Here is a 26,293-nt window from a genome sequence, read left to right as displayed (position 1 = left end):
TTGCTAATTACGAAGTGCCTTGAATATGTTTCCAGACTTTTTTTCGTATAGGCACTTTTATTGATAGTACATGAAACTCTAATGTGTACTACTATAATCCCCCTCAAAGAAATCTTGTCTGGCTGCAATGTACTTGTACTATTGCAACAACTGGAAGGCCCCATGGTAGTCTTCTTGTGTGAGCGTGTCAATGACTCTCATATAATATTCATCTCAACAATTGTCTAATAATGGCAGCCTCTAAGGTTTTCCTTGAGCTTAGGAAATAAGCAAAAGTCACAAGGAGCAAGAACTGTCTTGGTGTCTTGATCAAATAGTCTGTGACAAGGATGGAGTGGTGAACTGCACCTTGGGACAAACTTTCTGCAAATCTTCCGCATCTTCAATACCTCATGAGTAATTGTGTGTACAGTTCTCATCAACCCTCAGACTCCCTGCCTTCCTTGAATCTCTTATGCCACTCAAAATATGATGCTCAATTCATGCAAGATGGTCTAAAAGCATTCCATACATTTCTGTGGCATTTTTTCCAAATTTAAAACAGAATTTTATTGCATTTTGTATTTCTAAAGTATCATCACTTTCAGATTACATTTTTGAAATTCACCAGCTGTTTACAATTGGGCTTTAGTAGGGTGTATTCCAATTCCTGCTGTAACTGCCCATTTGAACCTAAAGTCATGAAAATTGATCAGTCATTTCATTAGAGGTATAGCAATAACATACTAAATTTGCAAAAGTCTATGACAGCCTGCACAAAAAGAGTCTGAAAACTTATTGAAGGCACCTCGTGCATCACATTTTTGGAACGAATGTTTGAAATATAATTTTATATTGGTGCATTGCAAAAAATCATCTGTTACTAAATTTGTTTCCAGTTCATGTGTGAGGTATTAGTACATTTTATTCAAAAGAAATGATTTCGCTCTAAATATCACTAATCTCTATATTAATAAAGTAGCCACAGGAATTCCCCTCTGGACAAAAGTATCGTAGGTTTGCAACAAGAGAGGTCACATACAAATTCAATACAGCTAGTCTAATAGCCACTATCTTATATAGCTTTCGAACATCATTTCAGACACATTCAGTCGTGGTAATAAAATACATTACATCCTATGAGAAACACCATCACAATTGCGACATTGTTAGAGAAAGGAGTCCCTAAATATTTAGTCCTACCACTGCTACCAGTAGTCACCAGGAGGAATTCTACGCGTTTCACAGATTCTGTGATTACACCGACCATAACTGGCTCATACATACATACATACATACATCTAACGTAATCTTTCCAATTGCCGATTCATAAATAATAAAGCCTCCCTTGCCAAAGTCTGTCCATTCTTATTGGTTGAGCTCTGATAATTCTCATATTCTGGAATCCAGTTCTTCACTTTTTAAGCTAATGGTTACTAACATTAAAATATGGCGTCACTAAGAGACATTATTTTGCTCTGATGTCAAGTTCATTTCATGCATGTCATTTCAGTCATGTAAGATCAAAAAATACAAGAGAGAAAATCATTAAACGAACGTTCAATAACCAGTTTACTTGCTTTCTTTTACAAAGTTTAAAACATGTTATCCACTATAAGAATCTCCTTCGTCATCAAAACAACAAAAAATTACACAGCCCTTGCAATTGAGTATTTTTACAATTGAACACACTTCGTAATACAGACTGGAATTCCATTCCCTTTATTTTTTTTTACTCCAGTTTACATACTGTCTTTCGCAAATTTTAATATTATGCTGTCTTTTAGAACCTTTAAAGCACACTATCCACTACAACACTCTCCTTTGTCATCGTCAAAAACCACAACAAAAGAGCTTCCCTTGATTTAAACCTGTCACTAGCGTTTTTATCCCATTGAAAACATTTCACACTAGACACCCCATCTGTTTTTGTTTTTTCTACAACACATTCTGTGAGTGCACCCTAACAATTGATCTTCCTTATATATTGGTCCTGGATATGACCATAAACTATATCCAGTGGTGAGGCCCCAGCTGGCGGGCTTTGGGGAATGTGGAGCCACTCTTTAATTGCTCCCAGGTCCACTCTGACCCGGAGTGGTAGTACCTGTTAGGGTCCCAACTATGGGTTAAATAGAAACTGACTTGAAAACAACAAATATATTCTATTAAAAAAATTGTTCTTCAAAATCTTTGGATTCGGCATCAAATAACCTGAAAAGGGTTGATATGCCGTAAAACAAAAACAACCAAACCTTACATATTTTTACCTTTTCATCTTTTTCAACTAATTCTGCAGATTATTATCACTTGGACACTTAAGCTACCATATTATAAAAGAACATTTATACAAAAAATTTCCCCTTCCAAATCTTTAAATATATAGCTTTTTTTCATATTTACTATGACGTTGCATGTGAAACGGAAACCTCCTTTCCGAATCTTTAAATGTACAGCCTTTCCTGGTAGTCGAGCATCTAACCGTTAATACTATGCACAAATAGTTGAAAAAAGACATGGTGAACTTTGATAATGGGGAGGGGGGTCCAATTGTTCAGATACACCCGAACATAGTTTGACGGACCTGAACAATGCTGACCCTAACATTTAGATTTTACCTTTTCAGTTTTTTGTACTTTATTTTCTGGTGATTATCATCAATTACAGGCATAACTTTACCACACAAACACATTTTGCCTTTTATATTTATAGACTAGTGGGGCTACCCGGCATTGCCTGGGTGTTTGTAGGCATGTGTGCTGAGGGAGGGGTAATTAAAAAAAAAATTTGGTAGGCAGGTAGGATCAAACCAGGAGCCTTGAGGCGAAGGTGGAAAAAATAAAGTGAAAAAAAAATGATATGTTTACCCACTCGGCCATCAAATGAGAATAACAGAAAAACGTTTGAATTTATTTAAGCATTAAAAAATGAGGTCAAATAGAAGTACTGCAGTTAACTTTTGCTGCGAGGTAGCTTTTCTGTGTTTGTTTACACAAATTGACAAGTGCATGAATTTAAATTTAATGAAGTCCAATAGAAATACCGTAGTTAAGCTTCACTGCAAGGCAGTTTTTTGGGTTTTGTTTCCCCAAGATGTTGGGGGGAAACCCCGATTCCTATAAAAAAAGGGGAGTGTCCAACTGAATAGTAATTGTCTGATATGAGGGGCCCACATTGATCAAAAGCTGATTGCTCTCTGAACGTTCCCGACACGAGGACCAGGAACAACTGCCTCCACTTCAGATTAGTTTCACTTTTATACGAAAAAGCCCAACTCACACGAGGCCAGCCGAAATAGCAAGAATTATGTAAAAGTCGATGTAAATAAATCTAGACGCGACATACATTCGCAAATCATACATATTATGATCTAGACGGTATATAAACAGTTCTAAGACATAATAACTCCCCCCTACCCTGAGAACCCCCTCAAAAAAGCCTTTGCTGGACATACATAAAATGTGCATACACATTTTGCCTTATATATATATATATATATATATATATACACACTTAGTTTTCACATTACCAAAATACCTTGGAAAAAATTGTATACATCTTACCAACAGTAAAGGGAAACATTTAACAACTAGGGGCAGCATTAACAACTGATGTGGCAAAAAAAGGTGTGTTCTATTATCATTAGAAATTGATCCTCAACTATGACAATATACTACCTTAAATTTCTTTTTTAATCTGAAAATCAAGCCTGTACTCTGATAATCACCAGAAAATATTACGACAAAGTGTAAAGGAAAAATTTTAAGTCTACGGAAATCATTGTTCAGGTCTGCTGCAGTGTTTTTTTAAATGCACTGGGTTATAATTAATTTTTAGTTCATTCTTTTATTTTCATTGTAGATTACAGACTAGCATCTGCTATCTAATTTGACACATTAGATGAAAGCATAGGCTACGCCCATCACATAATCAAATCTCCATGTTAAGAATGGGTTTATTGTTACTTCAGCATGGTACATTCATTTTGACCACGGGCGCTAGTACCCACTAATTTAGTGGGTGGGCAGTGGCTCCCACTGACAAATGTTTGTTTTGTTTTTTCTTTTTTACATGGAGGGGGTGCATATTTCCATTGGATAATGCCGGTACACGGGCCCTGCTAGTCAAAAATATAATATCTGTGAGATTAAATATGTAATCAATAAAAACGATTGGAAATGTTTTTTAAGAACATATTGTTGATATCGAAACATTGTTTTCATTATGCATTTCAACAAAACTGAGAAGAAACTGCCTTTATTTTATATATTAAAAGATATCCGATTATAATTATAAAAGTAATCTAAAAATTCATTTTTAAGTATAAGTGGTCTTAATCTTAAGCAGAATGGATGGCTTCCGTAACAGGATACTAGTTTGTTAGCTTGATTGGTACTAATTTATATACCTGTATTGAATGTTTTCTAGCAGCACTTAATATTGCCAAATTGACAATAAATCAGTAAAAGCCATTGCTAGTGGTGCAATGGATGTAATAAAAGCTCATCATCCACGTTATGCTTTGGTAGTTAAGGTGTTACAAGTGTCTCAGACTCTAAGGTGGATAACACCTGACAATGTCTTGTGTAGTCTGATTTAAAGAGTTTGCATGTATCACATACTCAAGCCTGATCTTTTTTCAGGCAAATGGAGTTGATGCAAGTGGTAGTCCACTTTGAAATATCGAGTGCATAAGGCATCCAAAATTCCACCAACATTCCGTTTCTAATCAAGCATGGTTTAATAGGGTTCTTTCCTTTAGTTGCTACACATATACGTAATCATGGCACGGTCATTACACCAAAGTTGGTGAAACTCAGAAGTGTTTTAGGCATATCTCCTGGCATTGGAAGTTGGTAGAGTAAACACTTTGTTCAGAATCCTAAAAGAAATTTGCCTACATGTAAGGATTGGCAGCAAGTAGCTTCCTGAACTTTCTCCAAGCAACATAACAGTGAGCAGTGAGAGGACATTAACAACAACCACCAGCATACATGTTATCCTGGTAGCAGAAGGTAGTTTTAACATCAAGTGCAGTGTCCAACTAAATCCATGTGTTCCACTGTTTCAACCATTGATTGGGCAGGTAACATCTGCAGCAAACATAATCCAGGTGAAGTATCAGCCTCTTTATAAAACCATTACACTTTTTGTAGACCCATACTTAGGTTTTACACAAGGAAAAATAGGATATCATACTCAAAGATAAGTTCAGAAAGTTGAATTTGAGTGACTGTTTTTGAAGAAAGAGAACAACTGTGCATATTAATTTAACGATTTTACTTGGACAAATAATAAGGATGAGAGACAGCATGAATATATAAAATTAGTTATTTGCTCCTCTCAGTTATAACAGGAAGCCTTCTGGCACTTATGATGCAGTTAACTCCTAAGCAACATCAATTGTAGCAGTGGACATGGAAAAGGAAGTAACAGCACTTAGTATTTGAGTTTATATCAATTAGCTCACGTGACCTTTAAAAAATAAAGATTGATCAATCCATATGATCCTCAAAAAGACAACAACCACACTGACTAATCCATGTAAGTGTCTGATAAATTCTAGGTGCGATCATAGAGGTCATACGTACTTAAAGAAAAAAATGAATTCACTAAAAATCTAATTTTATTCCAGAAAATTACCTTATTTTAGGATGACATGGATATATATATATATATATATATATATATATATATATATATATATATATTTTGCACTTAGAAGGTCATCACTTATCAAGGCCTGGATGCCACTCTAGGATAAAGGTTAAGTGTTGAGATAACATGATCATTTATGATGGAACTTGGATAGAGCATACATTATTTAAGAGGACAGTTCAAGAGAAATTTATTTATATTAGATTAGAGGATAACCCTAATAGTCAGCTAGGAAGCAAATATTACGTTCCACAGATAGACAGTTCTGGGAAAGAAACTCTGCTCATGGAATTTTTGTTTAGGGTTAGGCACTGATAAGGTGTAAGAGAAGTTGTTGATGGTTGTTGTAGCTAGGTGAGTATTTGTTGCGAACATTTTACTGGAAGGGCCATGGATTGGAGCTCAGCTGAGCACCTATCATAAAAGTAATGATGAAGCAGATACAGACTTACATTAGCTCTTCTGTGAGAAAGAGCAAGTAGGGAGGTGAAATGATCCTTGCCCACTAAATTCTGAAAACGGTTTTGTACCCTGTCAAGGTGGGAAAGGGTACTCAGGAGCTCCACTCCAGATGTGGCAACAGAGTACAGGTAGAGGATTTCATCAAGAGTGAGATACTTTCTGGAGCGGAAAATGATGCCACCATTTTTCCAGTGATTTTGCCAATGGATCTTCCAGTTTAAGTCGAGGCTAAAGGTCAGTCTCAGAAGTTTGTTGAAGCAGTTTTTCTTCAAGACAGGCATCATTCATTTTAACTAGTGCCGAGTGGGGATATAAGTATTTTTACCACCAAGTGTTGGTGGTAAAAAGATAGAAATGTTGGTTTGGATGCATTAAAGGTAACTAGCCATTTCTTACACCATTGCACCAGGTCGGAAGAGAAAGTATCAGAATGATCCTGATCTTTGACAGTCTAAGTGTTATAAATGGTAGTATCGCCTGCATGTCTGTGAATAAGCAAAGAATGTGGTTTGGGAGATTGTTTATGAAGATTAGTAAAAGAGTTAGGCCCAGGATAGATTGCTGAGGCACACCACTGTGAGCTTCGGATTTCTGCCCATCGACAACTACTTTAATAAACCTTTTAGAGAAAGGATTTTATGATTGAGTAGATGTTTCCAGCTATTCTGTAGCTGGAACTCCTATGAAGTAGACCTTTATGTCAAATGCCTTAAATATTTAAAGAGATTCACTGATCCTGAGCGATATTACCATTAGCACATCAACTGTTCATATCTCAGAACAGAAACCATATTGGGCCATGTCACATGTGTTACAGTTCGGAAGGGTTTTCAACGATAATATTTATTTAAAATCGCCCTTATAATACTTTACTCTCTTTTCTTTTTGGCTTGTTTAGTCTTAAGGCATTATTCTTTCATGTAGTACATAAAAAAAACCCATACCTATGACCATTTTTTATAATAGTCTTGTTTCTAGCGTCACATGCATTACATTCAGATGGGAAAAATATTTTAAACATTGTTAAACAATGTATAAACTCTGAATTGTGCCTTTATTTTTTTTATAAATATGTATTTTTCTAAATTTTTATCGCGTCTTCTAATTATTATAATAGTCTTTTAGTAAATTTTTATTCATTGAACCCCTGGGAATTAAGGTCTTTGTTGCCACGTGTGTTACACCTTAGTGTCATGTGCGTTACTCTTGTAAAATCTCGTTGATTTCCAAAGTTCTGTGAAGTGGGGAAAATACTCAAATTTGGCAACCAATTAGAATAAAGTATTTTCTTAATCTTAGTTTTTGTCCTAAGCGAATTGGTCATTTGGTTTGGACCGTACCGTCCCTTAAAGTTCAGGCTTTATAGCATGAACAATTTTTATTGAAAAAATTTCAAACATGCATGGGTTAGTGTAAAAAACTTTTCAAGTATGCATCATAAAAATATATCAAGTAGTTTTTTTGAAAACTGTTTGAACGCATATATATATATATATATATATATATATATATATATATATATATATATATATATATATATATATATATATAAAGAATTTGTGAGTAGAAATCTTTCGGACATCGTTCATTTTTCCAGCAGCAAGCACCAATAATCACGTTGGTGACTTAGTGTAAAAAATCGACAAGGCCAACTTAGTTTTCCATACGGTTGATAAAAAATTTATTTTCTCAACCTTTGAATATTTTAACTTGTGAGGAAAAAAAAAATTAAATATTTTAATTATTTATTTTTTCTTCGATAATTTTATTTTTAACATTTAGACAAGGACCTATTTAAAAACATTTCCATCAACAAAGCTGAAAAGTACTGATTACCAAATGTTGCTGTTTGAAATTATCGGCAAATGAAACAATGTATTACTTTTGTTATAAAATTTGAAATGAATTAAGTACTTTTCATGCAAGTGTCCCTGGCAGCAACCGTAATGTAAATTCATAACAGATGACTGTTTACAAAATGATTTACAGCAATGAATTACACATTTTTTATTTTTATTTTTAATTATTTAGAAAACATGACAAGTGTGTAATTATAAAAAGAAAATGTGTATTGTATACCTTTTGAAGGAAGTTTCTATCTTGATTTATTTTTGTACTAGAAAACCTCAACTTTATGATGTTCTAACATTTGAATGAAAAGTCATGTTTTTTTTTCAAATTTCATGGTATATATATATTAAATTTAGAAAATGTATATGGCGTGTATGTATATATGCATGTGTGTGTGTTCAGTAATGTCCTATTTTAGCGTGGAAAAAAAAAAATTTTTATGTTCACTTGGAACAAAAAATTGAATAGAAAGTTTATTTCCTAGTGAATTTTATCAATTATAGATATTGATATAGAAGTATCAGTAATGAAGTATTCCAGAAAAGGCCAATGTTACTGGCCAAAAAAAGCTGATATAATTGTATATCGGCCTGAAAATGTGATCGGAAAACCAAGTCCACCAATGATAGATATTGGAAGAAATCAGGATGTGCTTTATTTTCAACCTAAAATTTCTCAATAAATAAATATTTTATAGCATTGTATGAGTATGTTATTTATTATCTTTAAATCCATTGATTATTGAAGATTTTGAACTGATATTTTTGCATGTAACACACTTGACGTCACGTGTGTTACACAAATTCAAAGTGTTCTTTCAAGAAGAAAAAAAATAGCTAGATTTGTTTGTTTTGCTATTATTTTGTTTGTAGTAATATACTAGCTTATAACCAGAAAGGATTTTTTCCTCAGGGGTTTTATTGAACGAAAAAAAAAAGTCGATTAAGTGTCACGTGTATTACATGGACATAGAGCTAACTTTATGAAAATTTAATATAAAAATGGTTAACAACAGAAACTCCGGGCCTCAATTTGAAATCTGTATACGTCTCAATTATGAAAAATATAATTAAACATAATTCTATGTTATTTATTAGTAAAAATGAACGCCTGAAAAATAGGCAATTCTTTCATTTTCTGACTTCAATAAATAGCCTATGTTTATAGCCTCAGCACAGACAACACAGAAAAGATCAGAATTGAAATTTTTAATTTTTTTTTTTTTTGTAGTTTAGGGTGTTGTCTTTCAGAAAACATAACAATGCTAGAAAATATTGGATTTAAAATTCTCTGATTTTTGGACCACTTTCCATGGAATGAGCCTATTGCATGTTGCTGACTAGGTTGTTTTTGCTTAGATGGTTGACAACTTCTTTATCAACAACTCAAGCAACTTACTCATGGAGCACAGGAGGCTGATTGCTCTGTACTGAGATGCAAAGGACTGATCCTCAGTATTTTTAAATGCTGAGCAGACTGTCAAGGTTTTCCAAGGTGTTGAGAAGCATCTGTTTTTAAGGCAATATTTAAACAACTTATTGTTAGTATAGGAGCTAGTTCCATTTGCAGCTTTTTGAACACAATGATTGTCGTCAAGGCCAGTTGCTTTGCTGGAATCAAGGTTCTTGACAAGTCTGGAAACATCTCAGATATATGGATGTTGTTCAGTCATGAGAAGGAAGTAGGTGACCTTTATCACACAGATGCGAAAAGTTTGACTTTATCAGATGCTGATGTAATCACCTCATGTCTGTTGATGATGGTTGAGATAGAAGTTACATATCCTTTTAGAACCCTGTTTGTTATGCACCAAAACTCATGGGAAGTTATTTTAAACTTTACATTAACACAAAAGTTTCCCTCACGTTTTCTATAACCTTTTTGTAGGGGTTGCTAGCAGTCCTATAAACGGCTTTAGTTTCTGAACATCTGTTTCACTTAAAGCAATTAAAATAGTGATTTCTATGTGCAATAGCTATAGCACATTCAGGGGTGTACCACAGGTATCCAGTATGTAATTTATTATTTAGCCATTTGTTTGGAAGAGATTATCTTTTGTTTTGATCAATAATCGTGTGTTAATTTTCAAAGAAAACAATGTCACCAAATATATAATATTTCGTCAGATAACCCTAAAAATTACAGAGCACAAAAATCTTGTAGATTTATTTTCTGAATTCTAATTTTTGTTGAAAATGATTTACATTTGAATGATTTTTAATCTGAATCTATTTGTTCCCAAAAGTGTATTACTCTATTAGAAATAAAAAATCTAATTTTGTGATAGATTTTGTTTTATAATCTTTCTTAGTGAATTTAATAAAAAAAAAACAAAAAAAAAACTATTCTGAATTTAGAAATTTCATTATTTTCTAAGTCTCAGTGTTGGAATGATTTATCGAAAAAATCATAACGTTTTGGTGTATCGAATCAAAAATTGTAGCTTTATTTCAAAAAATCATTCTTTTAAATTTTTTTTGTTGACAATAAAATGAAATAAACTATTTATTAGACATACAATACTACCAGCTTGGAATCCCATTCCCAGATTTAGCATTAACTTTGAGTGTAATTTATTTTATTTATTTTTTGTAATTATGTTAAAAACCAAAGTAAATATTTTAGAGTCCACTTAGGTCTATTCTCTTATCAAATCTTTTGAAATGTTCAAATTTGTTTTCACATCTATTTACTAAATGTCTGTGATGCCTCCCAGAGTTCGTAGTTGAATATTAAAATGCTTTCTTTTTTTTTTTTTGGCATTGCCCTAACTCTGCCCGGCATCCGGTTACTGCATATATATCCTCTGAAATCTTTAATGTTGTATTTTATTATTATTTTTGTTTTGGTTTGAAATTCCTTTAAACCTAATGCTTTGAAATTAAATCAATTTTCAATTTATGAAAAATTTGAAAACATATGTCTAAACTATTTCTAAAATAGCTCTGGTAAAATACTTGAATCTAAGGATTTCACCTTGTTCTTATAATTGAAATTCCTCTTTTTAATAGTTTAGTTTTTCTTTGTATACCTTTCAATTTTATCTCATTCATTTCATGATATTGTTGGGCATGCTTTTAGAGAATATTATAATTCTATTTAAACTATTTCTATGAAGTTTGTTAGAAACTTGCGACATATAAGCAAACCACAGATTTAGAAAATAAAAAGGCTAAGCTGAATCCTCTTTCAGAATTCCCTCAAAAAGATTGGAAGCATAAGAGAATCAACAAAAAAAACGGACAATACGGAATAATTTATAAGTGCATTAATTTTTAAGACAAACATATGTAAACAAAAGAAAAAGAAAACCGGATTTAACTGAAGCGAAAGGGTTCTGGATATGAAATGCAAAAAAAAAAAAAAAAAATCAAAGATGTACTTTTTTCATAGCACATCACATAGGAATTTGAAGATAACAAAGTTCATATGATATACTGATTTGGCTAAATGTTCTTTTCAGATTTTCCATTTTTTTTTTTTTCTTGTAGATAATTAGATTCTTGTCTTCTTCTTGTCCAATGAACATATTGTAGTTGAGTTTTGCGTATCAGTAGGTCTTGTCTTTTTCTTGTCCACTGAGACATATTGAAATATCTTTGATGAATAAAAATTAATTTTTTTCTTTTTGTTCTTAGCACGAAATCTATAATAGTTATCTTTTTTTTTTTAATTCTGATCAGTATTATTTTTTATTAATCATAAAGATATTGTTCTAAATAAAGATATTGTTCACAATAAAGATATTGTTCTAAATAAAGATATGATTCTAAATAAAGATATTGTTCTAAATAAAGATATTGTCATAAATAAAGATATTGTCATAAATAAAGATATTGTTCTAAATAAAGATATTGTTCTTAGTCTCATAACCAAAAATTCTAATATTGTTTGCAAAATAACTAGCTACTACCAGTGTTACCAGCTCAGACTATCTTTCTGACCCAGTTGCACCGTAAATAACCCAAAGACCTTTATAAAGGAGGAATAGCAGATTTGTCACTATCAATAACACTATTATAGAATCTCCAATAATCACGAGAGCTAACCTTTTCAGATTAGATAAAGTCACAAATCCTTTGAGAATAGCTAGGCTTAACCTCAGAGATTTCTCACTTGCAGCAGACATTGCTAACTTTTCTGTAGGATTGTCTAGAAGCCTCAGAATCATCCCAATGATATGGATTAATGATTACGATGGGCAATGGCAGAAGCACAACCAGGGAGGAGAATGAGGTTTGGATTGAAACTTACGATGAGGAATGAACGTGTCAATTCCAATAAGAAACCAATCAGTAACCTCCTTAGCAGCAACATTTGGAGACATATGATAAGAACCTTTCAATTATCATATTCATTTCTTGATATTGTCGACCATGTTTTCCTTTTGTTAGAGAATACTTTATTCTGAATATTATAATTCTACTGAAACTATTTTTGAAGTGTGTGACAGAAAAGAAAACAAATCAAGAGGTATTAGAAGTGGCAAACACAGAAAGGTCTCTAATAAGAACAGCATGAAAAAGACAAATGAGGTTCATCTGGCCATGTCTACAGAAAAGGCGGAATAGAACAGATTAGTTTGATGGAAAAGATTGTGGGTAGAAGAAGCAGAGGACAACGAGAAACATACACTTAAAGTCTGAACACCTGGGCAACATCAAAAATGATAAGCAACAATGAATTTATAAATGCCTCGAGGGAGAGAAATAGATAAAGAACCATAGCAGTAAATGCCGGTACCAGGTAGGACACCACTTGAATGAAGAATGTCTTATGATTTTTTTTTTTTTTATTGCAAATATTTCCATAACATTTGTGTTGGATTGACTTCAGGAGTTTAAAGTTATTTTTTAAAATGTATGATTTTCTTTGCCTTGTTATGCTTGGATTTTGAAATTTGTATTTTTGGAGGCTTATCACATTGAAGTTTAAAATAGCATTTTATTTGTTCTGCCATTCTGTGGTTTAAAATACATATTCTTGGGGATCTGTCATATTTAGTTTTGAAATAGCATTTCATTTGGTCTGTTACATTTATTTGTGAAATTAGTATTTTTGGCTGTCTGTTATGTCTACATTAAAACAAACTTCAGTTTACTCCTGACTTGTCCACCAACTTTTCAATCATGTATGTCCAACAGTCTTTGTTTAATCACTATTGAATGATATGCTTCATTCATCCCACCTCCACACCCACCCTTGATTTAAAAGTTTGTTTTTTTATTTGTGCAGTTATCTCAAGGATAGCGTCTATCAAAACAATCCCTAAATAATTCCTGATTGATCATCACAGCTCAAATCAAGGCAGTGCCAATAAAGGCTATGCATTGTAACCTGACGTACTTATTGAACACCATTCAAATAAATACTGTTGGACATTAATGACTGAAACTATTAATGACATGTCAGGAATTGCACCAAATATGTTTGTATTTCAGAAAGTATTGTGAATTTTATTGTTTATTTTGAGAGTGACATTTTAAGAGGATGTTACACATCACATGACTTGCTTGAATCTATAATTTAACATCTCTTATTAAAATTACAATTTTTGAATTCTTTTTATTTGCTCTATTGGTTGTGATTATGGTTGTAGCGTTCATCCCGAGTCAGTCGGGCCAACTCTTTCCAACAAGTTCACGCTGGTTGACTAGGCACGTCAATTCAAGCCCGCTTCCATTCCGAGTGCAATTCACTCAAGATACAGAAAAGTTTGTAAGTTTGTTTTTTAAAAATGAAATTCATTTAAAAGTCAATACAAATATTATTTTTATTTTTTTCAGGTATTAACGATGAGTGACGCAAGCCAGGTAGTACCTGGTGGGGTGACAAAGTCGTCACCCCCTCCTACAGAACTGGATAATATGCTTTCTGCGCTTGAGTCAGGAGAGCCAGAAGACAAACACCGCTTACACCATGAGTGTGATATCATCTTGGAATGCAAAATTTGCCGAAATCTGTTCCGTGTCATGACAAGTTTCCTCAATCACAAAAAGTTGCACTGCCTTCAGTATGTCGTCAGCTTTACACTTCCTTTAGCGGTCAATAATAGCAGCGAGGATAGAACTGATAGAAATGATTATGCAACAAGCACAGAAAAGCCAGAACTTCCTACTGCTGAGGCCATTTCTCAAAATGTCGATACGACAAAGCAATTGTCAGCTATCAAATCTGAAGAAACCGAAAGTTTGTTGGATATTAACCAAAGTAAAACACCTGCCACAACTGTTAGAATGACTCCCTCAACATCTGATGGAAATACTGATGCTATGAAGTTACGCAGTCTGCGTAAAACAGAGAGTTCCATTTCTATAAAAGAGGAACCTCAGATAATGAAAAAAGATATAAGTACATCTAAAAAAGGAGAGATCCTTGTTCAAAATAAATGCAGTAATCAATCAAAGAAAGAAGAAAACTCAGAACAAAAGACTGGAGAAAGTTTATCATCTCAAAAGGATGGTACCAGTCAGAAAAAAGTTGATACTTCAACTCAGAAGAAGAATGAAGCATCTTTGACTCCCAAGAAGAATGTTTCTGTGACTTCGAAGAAGGCTGATGTTTCCACAACGCCAAAGAAGGCTGATATCTCCACGACGCCGAAGAAGCCCGACGGCTCCACTGCTCCCAAAAAGTCCAACACCTCCACGACTTCCAAGAAGGTCGACGCCTCCACAATTCCCAAGGCCGACACCTCCACGACTCCCAAGAAGGTCGACGCCTCCACGACTCCCAAGAAGGCTGACGCCTCCACAACTCCCAAGAAGGTTGACGCCTCCACAACTCCCAAGATGGCTGACACCTCCACAACTCCCAAAAAGGTCGACGCCTCCACGACTCCCAAAAAGGCCGACGCCTCCACGACTCCCAAAAAGGCCGACGCCTCCTCGGCTCCCAAGAAGGCCGACACCTCCACGGCTCCCAAGAAAGCCGACACCTCCACGACTCCCAAGAAAGCCAACACCTCCACGACTCCCAAGAAAGCCAACACCTCCACGACTCCCAAGAAGGCCGACGCCTCCACGACTCCCAAGAAGGCCGACGCCTCCACGACTCCCAAGAAGGCCGATGCCTCCACGACTCCCAAGAAGGCCGACGCCTCCACGACTCCCAAGAAGACCGACGCCTCCACGGCTCCCAAGAAGTCCAACGCCTCCACGGCTCCCAAGAAGTCCGACGCCTCCACGGCTCCCAAGAAGTCCGACGCCTCCACGACTCCCAAGAAGTCCGACGCCTCCACGGCTCCCAAGAAGTCCGACGCCTCCACGGCTCCCAAGAAGTCCGACGCCGCCACGGCTCCCAAGAAGTCCGACGCCTCCACGGCTCCCAAGAAGTCCGACGCCTCCACGGCTCCCAAGAAGGTCGGCGCCGTTTCGTCTCCCAAGAAGGATGCTTCTTGTATGACACAGGAGGAACCTTCAAGTAAAAGTCTGAGAAAAGATGAAAGCCCTGTTAGTTCCAAACGTGATAGGAAAGGTGATTCCTCTTTGAAGAAAAACGATAGTTCTGATCATAAAAAAGATGAAAGTATAAAGAAAGAAAATCAGAAGAAAGAAAGTTCTATTCCTTTTAGAATTGGAGCTAAAAATAAGAAAGGAGACGGTGCTGATCTCGCCAAGAAAGGAGACGGTGCTGATCTCGCCAAGAAAGGAGACGGTGCTGATCTCGCCAAGAAAGGAGACACAGCTGATCTCGCCAAGAAAGGAGACGGAGCTGATCTCGCCAAGAAAGGAGACGGAGCTGATCTCGCCAAGAAAGGAGACGGAGCTGATCTCGCCAAGAAAGGAGACGGAGCTGATCTCGCCAAGAAAGGAGACGGAGCTGATCTCGCCAAGAAAGGAGACGCAGCTGATCTCGCCAAGAAAGGAGACGGAGCTGATCTCGCCAAGAAAGGAGACGGAGCTGATCTCGCCAAGAAAGGAGACGGAGCTGATCTCGCCAAGAAAGGAGACAGAGCTGATCTCGCCAAGAAAGGAGACGGAGGTGATCTCGCCAAGAAAGGAGACGGTGCTGATCTCGCCAAGAAAGGAGACGGTGCTGATCTCGCCAAGAAAGGAGACGGTGCTGATCTCGCCAGGAAAAGAGACAATTCTGAACTTTCCAGGAAAAGAGACAATTCTGAACTTTCCAGGAAAAGAGACAATTCTGAACTTTCCAGGAAAAGAGACAATTCTGAACTTTCCAGGAAAAGAGACAGTGCTAATCTTTCAAAGAAAGGCGACAGTTCAGATCTTCCCAAGAAAGAAGACAGTTCTATTCCTTTCAAAAAAGGAAACAAAGCAAGCAGTAATCAAAAGAAAGACAGTTCAGTCCCGTTTAAAAAGGGAGACAAAGTAAAAAAAGACGACAGTTCCAATCAGCAAAAAGAAGAAAGTTTTGTAGCTTCTAAAAAACTAGATAGTTCATCTATTCCAAAGAAAGTCGATAGCATTATCTCTCAAGAGACTACTTCTCGTACCAAGAAAGTGGACAGTGATGGGAAAGCTACTGCTCCACCACCCTTCAAGAAACAAAAAATTGATCACACTAATAGTAATAGGTCTGCTATAGAAACAAAGGTAGAAAAACTAACTCCCGCTTCACCTGACACTACTACCACTACCGTTACTCCTAGTCTGTCTACTATTACCGTTTCTGCCCCCACTTCTCTGGCTCTTCCCATTGCATCTACTGCTCCAGTTCGATCTGCTCTTGCACCTCCTGCTCTTACTCCTGTTTCAACACTTGCACCCACCGATACATCTACTGCTCGTTCCATTGTTGATGCCACAACTTCTGCTTCTCTCGATGTTATTGTTTCCACCACTTCTGAATGTACGTCTCTTACTACCACTGCTGCTACTACTACATCAACAGCCATAAAAGAACTCCAGGCTGATCATGGTACAGAACCAATGCTTATAAAAACGGAATCTGTATCTGCTGAGAATAAAGCTGATGAACCACCTGTGCTTACACCAGAAAAACTTAGTCCGTCTGAAGGCATTACGGTTCAGAATAGGAAAAGCGATGCTTCTGATACATTAAATCCTTTAATAGCAGGTGTTCTTGATGCTTATCAGCGGTACAAAGGTAAAAGTCATGACGATGTTCCGAAGCAAACCTCTGATGAAACCAAAACAACTGCAGAAAATTCCATGCCTGTTTCTAGTGCAGAGGCCTCTGCAGCAAGTGATTTAGGATTGCCGCAACTATCAGAAGTGACAGCAGGGGAAACCACTGAACTTAAAAGTCATCAGGTGGAAAACGTTTCTGTTGAACAGGATAATAAGGACAAAAGCATAAATGATGTTGATCTAGATAATAAAGATTTGGATGATCCAGAAAGGTATGAGCTGAGAAATCGTCTCCGTTGTCCCGATTGTAGTCTAGAGCTGAACAACATGAGCAAGCTGGCTCAACACATGTCGACGCACTTGGCCAACTCGAAAGGACACTTTGTCTGTCCAATTTGTCAAAAAGAAACTCGCCTGGAAACATTTTCTGAACTCATTCTACACTTGAGAGATCCTCATTTCCTGAAAGATAAACAGTTGCTCCCTATGTGGCGAAATCTGATGAAGAACTGCTGGGTTGATGAAAAAGATATGTCGGCTACGTTCCCTGTAATAGAAGCGGTCAAATGTTCTGAACGAAGCAAAGACAATGAGATGCCAGAAAAGAATTATAAGTGTCCCTACTGTAAGAAAAAACCTAAAATACTCCGTTACTTTTCTGGTTTAATTGGACACTTGCGATCGGAACATGGCTTGAAACGATGCCAGTTGCAAAGGATGCAGGCGAAACTGCGCAAAACTTCGGTTATTGAAGTGAAACACAAAAGGTTCAAAAAGAAATGCATGCTGTTTAAGTGCTCATTCTGTTTCAAGACATTCACTAAAAAAAGTGCGATCAAACTTCATGTCAAGTCATGTCGGAAACGAACAGAAACCACAGTTAAAAATAAAAGCAGAAAGAAACCGAGAGGACGACCTAAGACATTCACTAAAATTGTTGCTTTCAAAACTGTTGGTAAAAAACAATCTATCAGTGATAACTCTGTTGCTACATCAACTCTTGCAGGTGGTGATGTATGTAAGGAGCAGATGGCGAGCCCATCGAAATTTACTACATCAGAAGGTGATCAGTCAACCCAAATAAACACGGCTCTTATGCCAAGTGGAACACCCAGTGCCTCAAACAAAAATGCCGATCCGAATTACTTTCCCTCTAGTACGGTCCAGCCTATCAAGCTTGAGACGTTTTGGGTATCAAAAACGCCGGGTAAGCCATCAGAATGTATCAAGTCTACTGTCACCAACTTGGAGAAGTTTTGTACAGTCCCAAGCAAAATGTTTAAATCATCTGACGTATCAAAAATTGGTAATTTTCAGTGTTACTCTTGTAATCGGTATTACTCGTTCCGGCAGCATTTTGAGCGGCATGTCCAGTTGTGCAACCACAATCGTAAGATTGAGGAGATTTCTGATTTTGAATCCCTTCGATGCTTGGAATGCGGCCAATCATTTTCATATGTGCAGCATCTGAAGCGCCACGCAGCAAAACATCTTGGCCTTGATCGCTTCAAATGCAAACTTTGCAATTATTCGAGCTACTATTGGTCAGACACAAAGTATCACCTGACCACTCATAAGGACGTCCACAGTAAACATCCTGAATATTATATTATCAATGTAAGTGCTTCTGAAAATCCGCTGACCACTGAATTCGGGCCTCAACAACGAACTGTCCCGAAACGAGTTGCTGAATCATCTTCATTAGTTACCACTGGTGGCCCTAGTAGTGGTGGTGGCGCTGGAGGTGTCAAAACACTAGTATTGACTGAACAAGATGGTATGTTAAAAGTAGTTAGTGATCCCAATCAGATTGCCAAAATGGTAAATCAACAGCAAGGGTCACCATCTCTAAAGAGACTTCGGATTTCTGCTGATGCAAGCCAGGCTCCGGCCATCTTAAAGGCCTTACCTGACCTTCAAAAGTCTGTGTTTTCACCTGGCTTGAAGATTGACAAGAGGGAATCAACTATGACGATCAAGAATCTTTCTTCACCCACACTTAGTGACCCAACTCCTACAAATGAGTCATTTGAACCTGCTGTCGACCCTGACAAGGAACACATATCGTGGGTTCGTAAACCTCTTAAGGATCCTGATGCACAACCCTTCACATGGGATGATGATGAAGAAGTGGATGCTGAGGGAAGAATGGAAAATAAAAGCAGTATGATTCCTAGTAGCAATGATAGTGTTACTTCCACAACTACCTCGTCTACCGCCCCAACTTCATCTGCCTCTAATATACTGAGCACTTCTATGAAAAATGAGAAACCAAAAGAACCGGGTCCGAGTTCAAGATTAATATCTCAAACGGAAAACAAATTGCACATCTCTGCTGATCAACCGGTGCCTGAAATTTTCTCTGAACCACCAATTCTAGAAATGGAGATGCCACTTGCGAAGAAAAGCATTAGTGGTAAGGAGAAGGAAGATCTCCAAATGCCCCGAATTTCTGCATCCGACATCTCCACATTATCAGACTCTGTAATGACGTTTATGCTTAATGAGAATAATGAACTTTTTGTGTTAGCACCTGAAGATGACACTGGCAAAATTGATTCTGTTTCTCCGAGCAAAGCCCCACAGCATTCCCACATTTCTACCAAAGACTTTTTAAGTGTTCCTCATCCTTCACCTTCCTACTCCTCCACGTCCACCTCCACCTCAACGTCACTGTTTGGATCTTCTATAGTCCCACCCTCAAAGTTGATGAACAAGCCAAAAACTTACTGGGACCATCAGCATAAAACTACTCTCCGGCGTTTACCCAATCGCGGCCTCGTATCTACATCCAATTTATCATTCCCGTCAGCATCACGCCGAGTAACCCGACCTCCAGTTGTACCCAAGACCACACACACAGTGACGCCTCAGCAAACTTCTTCTATGGTTGCCTCATCATCATCATCCTCATCATCATCCTCATCCTCATCATCATCATCCTCATCATCATCATCAGCTCCGTTTTTGTTTTCTACTGGTGAAAAATGAAATATAGAAATTCAGTGGTGAGAGGAGGTGGTGGGTCAAGAGACTGGTGCACCTGCTAATAACCTGTTCTTTTTCTCACCTACTTATTTTCTTTTCTATCCCCATTCACCACCAAACTTTACTCTGTCACATACTCCCCCCCCCACACACACTCTCTCTCTTATTTACATATGAATCATTTCATCTGAAAACGTGTGTGACCATCTTGATTGTTGACTGGTTGAACAAAACAAAACGAACCTAATGAAGCAAGAAGTTTAAATAGAAATATAAAATTTTTATCAGTGTACATTTTTTTTTATATTATTAAAAAAGAAAAGTTTTTCTTTCTTTTTAATATCACTTTGAGAACGAACAAAAACTGAAAATGAAAAAAAAGCCATTTTAAATGTAAGGAAGAAATATAAATTCTATTCAACAGAATTCTTAATCATGCAGGAAAAGAAAAGTTGTTTCTAATGTCCGTTTCCCCAAGTATATGATTTGGTTTCATTTCAGATTATGGCTGATAAAATGTAAAAAAAAAAAAAAAAAAAAAAAAAAATGCTGGGTAAGAAAACACTAGTTTATTTGTTGGTCCCCTTCATTTTCTTTGCTATTGTCTTGAAATGACTACCAATGACTTAGAAGAGCTAAATGCTACGTCTTTATATTACAATACTGATATATATATATAAACACTCAGAAGAGTACAGAATACATTCACATATTGTTGTAAGTATACAGATCTAATTTTGAACAGAAGCAAGTTATATAAATAAATTTTTCTCTGGCTTTTCTTGTGTTTTCTCCTTTATCAAAACACTTCAATGCATTATTCAAAGTGAAAGATTGATTGGTTGATTCAATTATCAGCCAATCAAATTATTTCCTTGTCATGACTTTTACTCGTTACCCCCCCCCTCCTCCTCATTAAAGTTGAAACCTATTAGATAAAGTGTTTCAAAATTTAACAAAAATAATACGAGTTAATAAGTCTGTTAAAATTTAGAATACCAACACTTTTCCCTATAACTTTTCATTTATCTGTATTTATTCCATCCAGATCATTAAGAAAAACATTTTTTTATCTTTTTTGAATATTTAAATTTTTTAATCATTTTTATTTGTTCCAAAAATAGCTACCATTCTTTTCTTTTATTTGTAGTTGAGGGTTTGGATTGTATCTTTGACTAAAAAGTAAATATATTATTTTTATTTATTTTTATCTATTTTTCTTTTTACTCTGTTTTCAGTATTTTTTGTGAAGAGAAGTGTTACGTCACTGATTAATCGTCAAGCAATTTTGTTTTTCTTTTTCACTCATCTCTATTTCATATAATTTTATTTTTAGTTTAGTGATTTGAACTAATTTTACCTTTAAACACTTTGGAAATTGCTTAAAAAAACAAAACATCTTTTAGTTCAATTTGCTTTATAAATTTGGCATGAATTGATCCCTCTTATCATATTTTAGAAAGAACTGTTACCCAAAATGCCCCCCCCCGTTCTACTAGAAGGCATAAGAAAGTAAGAAGTGAAAGGTAATTTTGAGTAACATTTTGAAAAATCTACCATTAACATTTTTTTGTTTTTGTAATTTCTAACAAGTTTGAAGGCAAAATTAATTGAAAAAAGAAAATGTTACTTTTTTAAATTAAATAAAAACGAGGATAATTTGTATGATTTAGACAAATGTTTTCATCTCGGTTGGTAATGCTTTGGAATTTAAACATCTTTTTCTTTAACTGTAACACCTGTATGGTTTGAAATAAAGATTTTTAAAAATATGCAAATATAAGGTTGAAGCTTACTTTGAGCAAAACGTAAGAATCGTAGTCTGACAAATTCAAATAATAATAAATAGTAATTAGTTTAAATTTTATAAAGCAGAAAGAGAAACTATGAAATAATAATTATAAATATTAGATGTTTTCTTTTGAAATCAAATCTATTTAATTTGAAGAGGATTTCTCAAACTTTTTTTAACCAATCTGTGTCCCCCCTCACCCTCCCATTCTTTACTCATCATTTGTGAATGGTGCTTGTAAATATGAAAATAGTATCCATTTTTGTCTATAAACATTTGTTGTCAAAGTATCCTTTTACAGCTTCCTGTCTCCGCATGTATTTTCAATCACTGTTAGTGTGTGGATAAATTGTTATCCCATAACGCCGATATTCAAAAAAATCCTTTCATATTTTCTTGCTTTTAACGACAGGACTTTGTGAATATTTAAACATGAGTTAACAGTACACATCACCGTCTGCCTTGGTTCTTCGAGAGAAACTTTGTTGGTCTGTATTTAATCACTGTTTACCATCATATATTTTTAGTAGAAATATTTTCAAACAGAAGAGTCTTCTACATAGACGAGCAGTTTGTATAAATCATTATTACATCATATGTGCACTTTGCATATGTGTGGATTTTATTTTAATATAAACCTGACAGATGAATAAACATTTTTATTCAAGACTTGTTCATAACTTTCTCATATTTTTTCTTTTGTTTAGTAGTAGAAAACTTAAAATTAATATCTAAAACAAATGCTTCAATAGGGTCATCCATTGGGCTCAGATTGTTCGAGTAAAAAAGGGTCTTGAAAAGCCAGTTAAATATTTTAAAAAAAAGACAAAATCGCAAATTAGTTTCTTTCAGCTTGATGTGTATATTTCTCTCTCTACACCTTTGGCTTGAATAGAAACATTACTTGTGATATTAACTTTTTATAACAATATATTCCAGTTTTTTTAGTCTCTCCTTTTTTACTACCTTCCACTGAATAAACAGAAACAAGCTTAGTAAGAGATTGGTGAATTAATTGCAACTTATGATTAATTACATTTATATGGATTGTAATCATAATTCCATCCTAAAACTGAGGAATAGTTTACTATATATTTTGTATGATGTATATTGGAAAGCAAACATTAACTTAGTATAGTATATATATAATCTCATTATACAAAAACTACCTTGTCTTTTTGGCTAGTAGTATAATCTCTTCTGATGATATACTTCATCTTTTCTATTAACAAAGGATAAATCCCTCTAGACTGAGGCAATTGTTATTCTACTCAAAATGGCAATTTTTGAGGAGCTGAATTTTCCTCACATTAAAACCTGATTTGGTATTTAGCACTGTCGTTGTAGAGAGGCAAGTAAGGACCTCTGTAGACTGTATGTAAATGTTATCTTTTAATTTTGAAAATAAAGTAAAATGCTTTGCTATGTTTGGCACAAACTCAGAAATCTACAGGTTTGTAAAACAAACCTAAAAACTAAAAGTTGCTATGCTCGTATTCTTTATAATATTGTACTTATGAATGGTTTTTTATTTTTGTATATGGATTTTTTGTGATTTCATTTACGGACAGAAATACCCCCTTATTTATAGTTAATCTACTATTGAAAAATACATAGCACATTTATTTTTATAAGCTTTTATGTTAAGATTTAAAATTTTAAAATATATTAATTCATATTTATTCCAACCACATTATCAACAACATTTTTCGATCTTCTTTACATTAGTAATTCTCTCAAAAGTTTTTGTCTAGTAACACCATCATACTAAATTTTGGTCTGTACACTTTAATTTTGGCCAGAATTATTACTTTCAATATGCCAGGCTTCAAGATCACTTGTGAATGCCAAAGTTTACATCGAATTTGTGAGATTTTTATTTTTAAATGGTTGAAATAGCTGTGGAAATTTTTTCGTGATTTTGAAACCTTTAAATTGGCAGTTAGTCATTTCTGGCTAGAATTAAAATCTCCAGGCCAAAGTCAAGATTTTTGATTCATTTGTCCATCTACAACCCTCCTCCCCTGTCCAACACACAAAAAAAGTGTTTCTCAAGTAAGCAACTATTATTTTATTAATTTTTTAATAATAGATGTTTCATTTAGTTCGATGCAATTTTCTTAAATGGATGCATCTGTGTGTCCTTTTATCTAAACAACCTCTTATTAGCATCTTACATTTCATTCGTCATTTTAAAGCATAAAGATACACAGGATAAAATATTCAATTTATTTACACATTTTTCGGCTTAAAGTTTCAATTAATTTCTCTTAAAATGTCTTTTTTAACAATTTTATAATTCAGGTTTGCTATTTTCCTCACTTAAACTCATTAATCTGTCTCAATTTAAATAAAAATGGTTCTTCTGTATAAAGCCGGGATCAGTAATGCCTCTGAAATCTGCAATGACTAATCAAGATTGAAATGAAAAACCATGAATAAAAGCTGGTACACAGTTGTCTTTCAGTTTTAAATATTTAAAGCAGACAGTGCAATAGCGTTGCTGCACTCTAAATCAAACAACAGATGATCTGGTGGCATATTTGCTAAATACTAGTTTATGCTTTAGAATTTTTTTCTGATTATTTGTAATACAATTCACATTTTCAATGTTATTCTCATAACATTTCAGCTGATGTAACTTCTGATCTTAAGGTGCAACATGTCAAATTCTCAAAGTTGTACAGAATTTCAAACTGAATTTAATCCGTAGAAATTGTAGACTCATGACACAACAAATAAAATGCTACATATCAATCTTCTAGAGGATGAAGATTCAATCCTCAATGCAGGGTACTCTAAGCACAATGAGAACAAACTATAGCTGTGGATTAAAGTTTGAAATTCAGTACAGGTTCCCAAGTTTGGCAAGATGCACCTGAAATGTTAAGAGCATAATACTCAAGATGAGTTTCTTTAATTTATAGTTTTTTTTATCTGGTCATTGTTTGATTAACTGTTTCATGGCATATCAACCCCTGTCCATATCCATTTAATATGAAAGCAATAGATTTTGTAAAGCTAACTTTAGTAACTGATTCATTCTAGAAAAAATATTGTCAATTTTTCATTGTAGACGTGACTGGAAAAAGATTGATCAAATAGATGACAGTGTAGAGGAATTCACTTGTTGTTCTTGATATTTTGAAATTAGATCATTGTTAGGTACAGAGACCATAACAGTCTCTGGTTGTATAGAGATATGCTACATGTATAATTAGTGAATTATGTATTAATGAATTATGGTAAAATTGGATGGAATGGCAAAATGATTAATCCAACAAGGATCCTGGAAAATCTGTTGCACCTGGATACTGATAATATAAACTGTATGATGTAAATTCCAATAAATAAGCAGAAGTTTATCAAACCATGATTTTATATTTTCATCTTTGTAAAATGGCCTCTTCACCAAGGTGTTTGAGAATTGGGGTCTTCTATCATGTTTAGATTAGACAACTGTAAAATACCCACAAGCTCTTTAACCCATTGATGCATCAAAATACTTTCATTACCCTTTTTAACCCATATTTCATTAACATTGGTAGAACAGTTTTATGGCAATACCAGATTTTTTGCTATTCAGTTTGCAATATCCAAACATTTTCTAACTTGAATACTTTGATGAGTAACGGATTTCTTTTTACCAAAACCATAGAAAGTAAGAAATATATTGTTTTGTTATATTATTCATCATCTTTGATAACAGTTTTTATATAATAAATGTCCATATTGTCATGTTATATGCAAGTGAATGTTGGACTCTCACTAATTTGTTTCTTCTAAGAATATAGAGGAATAACATGCTAGGGTTCAGTGGATTTGTAGCATGCATTTTCATGGCAGTTTTGACTTCTTCCCTACTGAAATTGCCCAGAGTGGAATCAACTGTGTGCTGCAGCTGCTTATTGTGTATGGATATCTTCAACAAAGCTCTGGTTAGATGAATAGATGTACACAACTCGGTGGAAGGTAAGCAAAGGAAAGGCAAAAACTTGGAATGACTCCGAGATGACCTCCAATCAATGGCACATCAAAACGAGTTTTAATTATAAAGTTTCAGAGAGAAAATTGATTTGTACTGCCATGATCAATGTGCAAAAAACATAAATGGAGTAGAAAATTTTATTTATGACAAACTCATTGACGTTTATCCTTGAGATGCTTTTCAGCCTTGATAAATGGTGCCTCGGTAGTAGACAAAAAAAAAACAAGGAAGAGCTGGAATGACTCCAAAGATGACCTCAAGCATTGATATTAACATTAATGATTGAATTTCATGGAGAAAATCACTGTCCACCATGTTCGATTCCAACATCGGTCCAAGTGTCAATGAGATGGTCTCAGTCAATATTATAACAAGAATTCTCTTCCCAAATTCTTTGGGATGTTAAAATGATGTTTGTTTTCTTCTACTGAACAACAAATGAGAAAGCTCAACTAAAAACAAGTCCAAGAAAAACAATCCATTCGCTAAGAGCTGAAGAGCCCATACTTTTTAGACAGA

The 26,293-nt window shown here is 34.9% G+C and overlaps 1 protein-coding gene across 2 annotated transcripts in view; it reads left to right on the top strand.

Annotated features, from left to right (window-relative positions):
- Positions 1-20,773, top strand: part of LOC145247898 (uncharacterized) — a 36,102-nt gene extending 15,329 nt beyond the window's left edge. For both annotated transcript variants that reach the window (XM_080109520.1, XM_080109521.1), the window contains exon 2: positions 13,737-20,773. In XM_080109520.1, the coding sequence (XP_079965646.1) occupies positions 13,746-19,997 (6,252 nt within the window). In that variant the 5' untranslated portion in view covers positions 13,737-13,745 and the 3' untranslated portion in view covers positions 19,998-20,773. The remainder of the gene's footprint in view (positions 1-13,736) is intronic.
- The last annotated feature ends 5,520 nt before the right edge of the window (positions 20,774-26,293 follow it).

Source organism: Euprymna scolopes, chromosome 26 (assembly GCF_053919585.1).
Source record: "Euprymna scolopes isolate OS-2025 chromosome 26, ASM5391958v1, whole genome shotgun sequence".
Lineage (NCBI taxonomy): Eukaryota > Metazoa > Mollusca > Cephalopoda > Sepiida > Sepiolidae > Euprymna > Euprymna scolopes.
The sequence above is the reverse complement of the archived record's forward strand: the minus strand, read 5'-3'. Positions and strand labels throughout refer to the sequence as shown.